At 39.4% G+C, this 7,500-nt stretch overlaps 1 protein-coding gene across 1 annotated transcript in view; it reads right to left on the bottom strand.

Moving 5' to 3' along the window:
• The window catches only part of TTC3 (tetratricopeptide repeat domain 3), a 150,850-nt gene that overhangs the window by 115,749 nt on the left and 27,601 nt on the right, over positions 1-7,500 (bottom strand). Inside the window, 1 exon segment of the mRNA XM_056559619.1 lies at positions 5,987-6,041. Within this exon segment, the coding sequence (XP_056415594.1) occupies positions 5,987-6,041 (55 nt within the window).

Below are 7,500 nucleotides of genomic sequence, written 5' to 3'. Positions count from 1 at the left end.
TACCTCCACCCCTCCATCTTCTTCCCACAAGCCCCCTGGCCTGTCTGCAGACCTGGAGCTCTCCTCCCCCTCCTTCATATCCTCACTGCCTGCAACTCATCTCACTACAGAGACTGACAACTCTGCTATGCAGCCTCAACCCTTCTCTGATTTTAAAAGTCTGGCTGAAGTTATGGCACAAATTGCCCCCAGTCTGCAGAGGACACTGGAGGCGACGCTTCAGGCATCTTTTAATAAGCTACAGTCCAACCTTGCATTGACTAATACTGCGGTTGATGCGCTGCGGTGTGTATGTCACCTCGCTGACACGATCATTCCGAGGTTTCTGCATTGGAAACAGACATCCAGCAGGAAAATGCCAGCCTTTGGGCTAAAATAGATGATCTGGAAAACCGCTCCAGGCGGAATAACCTACACATTGTGTGCCTATCTGAGAAGATGAAGGTGCCAGACCTACATAGTCTTTGTGAAGTGGACCTTTCCGAAGCTTTAGATCACTACTACAGAGTGTAGAGGGTACATAGGATTGGTCCTGACTCTGAACAGGGACTCTAATTTGCCTTCTTCACAGCAAAATGTGTCTTTCATGATGATGGCTCTTCGGTGTTCTACAACCCATCTGCAGCTGAAGCGGCCTTGAGTGGCCCTACTATATCTGACCATCCTCAGGGAAGTCCCAGTCGCTCTCAGAAGGACCCATCATTCCAGTCTCCCAGACGTTCTTATTGGAGGGCCCCGTTGCGCACTTGTTGGGTTCCTGGGGTACATAAGTAGGTCATTTATTATGAGTGCAGCCTTCTTGTAGATCTGTGGGGGGGGTCCTTATAGTATGTTACTCTCCCTAGCGGGTGGTGCCCCTGTCTAGCCCAGTAATTGCTCTTTGTTTCATGTTCTTTACTGTATCAGTTTTTGTATTTTGCATCAGTTTTCTGGGTAATTGGCCGGGTGGGGGGGGGTTAACTGGGCCTGGTAGAAAAAAGTCCTTTACACGTCTTATCGTGTTCCTTAGACACAGGGGTCATATTGTGTTTTTGCTTAGTGCTCTTCTTTGGTTGCCCTCAAGGTCTCGGTTTTGTCTCAGGCCTGGGACGGTGTCCATTATGTCTCTAGCCTTCTTAAGCATTGGGGGTTGTGTGTGTACGAGTGATTGTCGGTTGGTTGTTTGTTCTTGTGTTTTTTTTTCCCCCTCTCTCTTTCTTGACTCCCCTCTCTTTATTTTTAGGTCAGGTCTCTCTTCCTCTTTAAGATGCCGCTGATATCTTGGAATGTGAAAGGTGTACGCTCGCCAACCAAGCGGATACAGATTCTTTGCCACCTGAAGAGTCTTCATCTGGACATCGCTTTACTTCAGGAGACTCCTTTGTCGACTGACGACCTGTTCCGCATGTCTAAACTGTGGGTGGAGAAGGTGATTGGAGCACCAGCGGTCAATGGTAAGGTGGGCACTTTAATCCTTATTCTCAAGAATTTTGGGGGCTTGGTTATCAGTTAGACAGTTGATGTTGATGGGAGTTGGGTACAGCTCCATGTACGCTACCGCTACGAAGGCCATGATTATAGTATTTATAGCTGCTATGCTCCCAATGGGGATAACAAAGTGTTCTTTAATTCGTTAGAGGCAATAATTCTTAGTGACCCTCTTCCTCTCAAAATAGTGGGAGGCAACATGAATGCGGATGAGGCGTTTCTGGAGGATAGGAGAGGGGGCGTGGTAGACAGGACATGCACTCGTCCTAGTGACATCGCTTTTGCTAAATATGTGGAGGTCTCTGGCCATTGTGATCATTGGAGGTTGTTGCACCCGGACAGCAGGTCCCTGCCTATGTGTCAAAAGAAGCAAACTTCATTGAATCCCTAAAAAGGGGTGGTGGACAGAGTTCCCATGGCACAATAGTGCTCATGCCTCTAATTCCCCCTCTCTATTGAAAGACGGCTAAGTCAGTTTTGAGAGGTCGACTGATCGCTTACATGTCTACAGTAAAAGAAGTCCCTCCACCACTTCCAGGTTGCCAGTATGTCCCTGCAGAAGGCCTATACCTCCTATATCTCTAGTTCAACTGCAGCAGCTTGCCAGGCATGGAAGGAGGCGAAAGCTACTTTTGATTTGTGGTCGGAGCGCAGGTGCTCTGCTTCTTTCTCTCGCTTTAAGGCAGAGATTTTCTGTTTTGGAATTAAGTCTGGTCACCTGCTTGCTCGCCTGGCTAAAGGTCGCAGACCTCCCCAACATTTTTCTGCCCTTTGTAGTGGGATCAGAGTGAAGGACACCTGACTCATCACAATCACAGTGTTCAGAGATTTCTATGCCACCTTGTATTCTTCTTCCCCTGGATATGGCGGATATGTAACATTTCTTAACTCAATACGGTTTCCTAAACTGTCAGCAAAACATTGTGCTGCCTTGAATGCAGACTTTACTGAAACTGGGGATCGACAGGCCATCAAATGACTCCATAACGCTAAAGCCCCTGGTCCCGATGGCTTTTCTGGCAAATTTTGTAAAGTCCTGGCGGAGCAAATTGTGGCTCCCCTGACAGCTTATTTTAACCATCTTTTACACTCTGGTTCTTTGCCATTACATTCCAACACAACTACCATTAAACTACTATTGAAGCCAAATAAGGACCCTCTTGTTCCACTATCTTATCGACCCATCCCCCTTATTAACTAAGACCCCAAGTTAGCCTCCAAATTGTTAGCTGACCGTATGAGAATATTTACCTCTCCTAATTGGTCCCGCACAAGTGAGCTTTGTCCGACACCGCTTAACAGTGGCTAATATCCGAAAGGTCCTCACAGTCTTGGATAGGGTGCAGCACCGTCCCCAGCCTGGAGAAACTCCAATCTTAATAGTCTTAGATGCAGAGAAGGTCTTCGACAATGTCAGGTGGGACTGGTTGGGGTTGGTGCTGGACAAAATGGGGATAGTGGGTCGTTTCCGCACTTTCCTGGGCGGACTTTACTCTTCCCCCATGGCCCAAGTTTACACTTGTGCCATATTGTCCTCCCCTTTTATTTGATATTGCTCTAGAACCTTTGGCCAGACATATGGAAGACTCTGATCTCTTCTGGGGCATAAAGATTCAGCCTAAGGTGGTCAAATTGACCCTTTTCACAGACGATATCCTGATTTTCATGGCTGACCCGCGTGCTCATTATGCCTGCTTAATGTCCAGTCTTGCTCATTTCGGCTCCTTTTCAGGTTACAAAGTAAATCAACTTAAAAGTGATATTTTGCCCCTAGGCCCTCATTGAACAACCTCTCATTGGTCCTCCCTGTGGATATCCAATGATCTTATAAAGCCTCATCACTTATTTGGGGATCAAGATAGGTAAATTGCCCCCGTCCCTCTATGCACTGAACTATCTGCCCCTGTTCAAAACAGTGTTAGACGAATTGCATCATTAGGCTCATCTACCCTTTTCTAAGGAAATGTCATCTCATAAAGTGATACTGATAAGTTTTCCGAGACTCCTTTACCAGCTCCAGACACTACCCATTCTTATCAAACACAAGGATGTTACCTTGCTCAATACGGCTTTCACAAGCTTTGTATGGGCAGGGAATAGACCCCAGATTGTGCTGCAAAAATTGATGCTCTGTAAAGCCGATGGTGGGATTGGTTTCCCTAATATCCATGGCTACAATTTAGCCTGCAATTTCAGTAATGTCCTTGACTGGATACATGGGTCTAGCTTTAGGTCCCCCTCCAAAGTGAGGTTGGAGTAAGTTTCCCCTTGGTCCTTAGCGTCATGCCTTCACTCCCGCATCCCCAGCTTGCCTGCCAATGTAAAACATGCTCTAGTACTTAGAGATTCCATTTTGACCTGGAAGGTCTAACACAAGGCCTTTGGGCTTCCTTTTCTGCTGTCTGGACGCCTTGACCTCTGGGGCCACCCAGAATTCCCTCAGGGCCACAAAAATAGGCTGTTTGGCGCCTTCGGGGCCTTACGGTTGCTCAGCAACTGATGCATGCTGATGAAAAGCGTTGGCTCACTCCTCAGGAACTTCTCTCCTCCTTCTCCATGCCTCCTCTCACATCCTTCAGGTATCACAGTTGCTCTATTTTTGCAAGTCTCGATTGTGGGACCCTTCCTTGGAGGGGTTACCATCTACCATTGAAGATATGGTGGATCGTCAGCCTAGGAAGGTCTCTGTCGGATCTCTATAGAGGTTTCAATCCTAGTCTGTTGAAGGTTTCTCATAATGAGATCTTCTCCAAATGGGAGGCTATTTTGCATGATTCTGAAATCGGTGAACATATTCTAGCTGGTTGGTCCAAGGTCCAGGCTAAAGTGATAAATGAATGGTGGAGAAAAACTTCTTTCCAAATCATGCATTTTGCTTATCTAGGTTTTAATCTCCAAGTGTCCTCTTCCTTTCCTGATAAAATCACATCCTGCCCCAAATGTGACAGCCCTGGCACAGACTTTTATCATGGGATATGGGTATGCTCAAAGACTCAGGAGTTTTAGGAGCAGGTCATTTCCTATATTGCCAAACATTGGGTGGTGTGGGTCCCCTTGACTCCTAAGGCTCTTTTGTTCCATTCTGTCAACCTTGCTGAAGGAGGTTGTGGGTCTACACAGTGTACCTCGTTTTCTTCATGTTATCTTGTTAGTGGCAAGATGGGTGCTTCTCCGGGAGTGGATCAAATCTGTGATGCCGGCCATAGCCAATGTGGTGGAGGAACTGAAGGTTTATTTGGAGGTCGATAGAATAGATGCAGAACGGCATACGGAACGTTGTGTGAAAAAAATTATTTGCTTCCTTGCATACTTTTCTGACTGTCCACTACTCTAGGACTCAGATGGATGCTTTTGTGCTCCCCTTCCACCACACCGAGTGGTACTGCTTGGCGTCTCTGGGAAATACCAAAAATTCCAAAGTCCAAAATAGTGTATTTTTGGTCACTTTTTATATCATGAAATTTTTTTTAATAAAAAGCGATCAATAAAGACATATGAATACAAAAATGGTACCGATAAAAACTTCAGATCACAGTGCAAAAAATTAGCCCTCATACCGCCCCATACGTAGAAAAATAAAGTTCTTGGGGTCAGAAGTTGACAATTTTAAACATATAAATTTTCATAGTTATGTTTTTTCCAGAAATACGACAATATCAAACCTATATAAGTAGGGTATCATTTTAATCGTATGGACCTGAATAATAAAGAGAAGGTGTCATTTTTATCGAAAAATGTACTGTGTAGAAATGGAAGCCACCAAAATTTACAAAATTGCTTCTTTTTTTTCAATTTTGTCTCACAATGATTTTTTTTTTGTTTCGCCGTAGATTTTTGGGTAAAATGCCTATTGTCATTATTGAAAGAGTTATGATTTTTTAAAGGTAAGGAGGAAAAAACACAAAAACCCCAGGTCCTTAAGGGGTTAAGACCATGCTAATTATTGCCTTAGTTGTACCGTTATTTATGTTCTCATTGGTTGTGACACCATGGGTACTGTGTTACCCACTTGACTCTGCATATAACTGTTTGCACTTTCTGTTGTTACTACTATTGTATAAAATTATACATGAAAATACAATAAATAAAGTTTAAAAAATAATAATGGTTTAAAAATCTCGATTTCTTAATCTCAGATCCACACAAAAAAATAAAAAACATTTTTTTATGTCTTCATCACCTATATTATAAAAATACCTCTTTTTATTAGCACACAGTGTTAGAAATCCTATCAGGGGAAGGAGGAGTGTCCCTTCCTTGTGGTGGTGGGAGATGATTGGTGTGTGTTCATGCAGCCTTGTCCATTACTCATGGACAAGCTGATGCTGCTGGAGGACTGATTAGTGTCCCAGTAAGTATGGGGGAAGTGGTAGGATTTTCAGGAGCTGTTTTAGTGAATATTCAAAATAATTTTAAACAAACATTACAAAAGGTCTTTAATTGTTCATCAGTAACAAGATATAAAAAGGTTTTTGGATCTGACAGTGCTTTTGGATCTGAACATTTCAACAGTACCCACCTTTGGCCAGGTGTTCTTAAGTACAATCGCTTTCTTCCCATCAAATAGAGCATTCCTACAATACATTTAGTTAAGAGAGTTCAGTATCACAACCTATAATACAAGGCTACCTGTGAATTCTAGATTATTGGTAGGTATAATGCAAATGTCAGCCATGTCATCTGTCTACACGCATTTTGTGGGGTCAATACTATAGTATTTAAAGTGGTACTCTAGTGGAAAACTATTTTTTTTTTTTTTATCAACTGGTGCCAGAAATTAAACATATTTGTGAATTACTTTTATTTAAAATCTTAATACTTCCAGAGCTGTATGCTCCACAGGAAGTTGTTTTCTTTTTTGAATTTCTTTCCTGTCTGGCCACAGTGCTCTCTGCTGACACCTCTGTCCATGTCAGGAACTGTCCAGAGCAGGAGCAAATCCCCATAGCAAACCTCTCCTGCTCTGAACAGTTCCTGACATGGACAGAGGTGTCAGCAGAGAGCATTGTGGTCAGACAGAAAGGAAATTCAAAAAAGAAAAGAACTATTCTTCCTATGAAGAATACAGCAACTGATAAGTATTGGAAGCATTAAGATTTTTAAATTGAAGTAATTTACAAATCTTTAACTTTCTGGCAGCAGTTGATTTAAAAAAAAAAAAAAAAAAAAAAATATATATATATATATATATATATATATATATATATATATATATATATATATATATATATATATATATATATATATATATATATATATATATATAATATATATATATATATATATCTATATATATATATATATATATATATATATATATATATATATATATATATATATATATATATATATATATATATATATATATATATATATATATATATATATATATATATATATATATATATATATATATATATATATATATATATATATATATATATATATATATATATATATATATATATATATATATATATATATATATATATATATATATATATATATATATATATATATATATATATATATATATATATATATATATATATATATATATATATATATTATATATATATATATATATATATATATATATATATATATATATATATATATATATATATATATATATATATATATATATATATATATATATATATATATATATATATATATATATATATATATATATATATATATATATATATATATATATATATATATATATATATATATATATATATATATATATATATATATATATATTATATATATATATATATATATATATATATATATATATATATATATATATATATAGTTTTCCACTGGAGTACCCCTTTAATGAAAGAGGACTTGTTAGAACTCTCGATAAATCTGGTTTAGTAATATATATTTCCTATAATGCAACTTCTGTACGTCAATGTCAGTCCTCTTTTTTAGTTCTTCATTCAAACAAAAGAAATGTGCCCTCAACAATCACTAGCCAGAGATGGTCACTGCTGAAGCCAGTAATAGGCTAAGGGGACA

This window comes from Hyla sarda, chromosome 2 (genome assembly GCF_029499605.1).
Source record: "Hyla sarda isolate aHylSar1 chromosome 2, aHylSar1.hap1, whole genome shotgun sequence".
Classification (NCBI taxonomy): Eukaryota; Metazoa; Chordata; class Amphibia; order Anura; family Hylidae; genus Hyla; species Hyla sarda.
The sequence above is the reverse complement of the archived record's forward strand: the minus strand, read 5'-3'. Positions and strand labels throughout refer to the sequence as shown.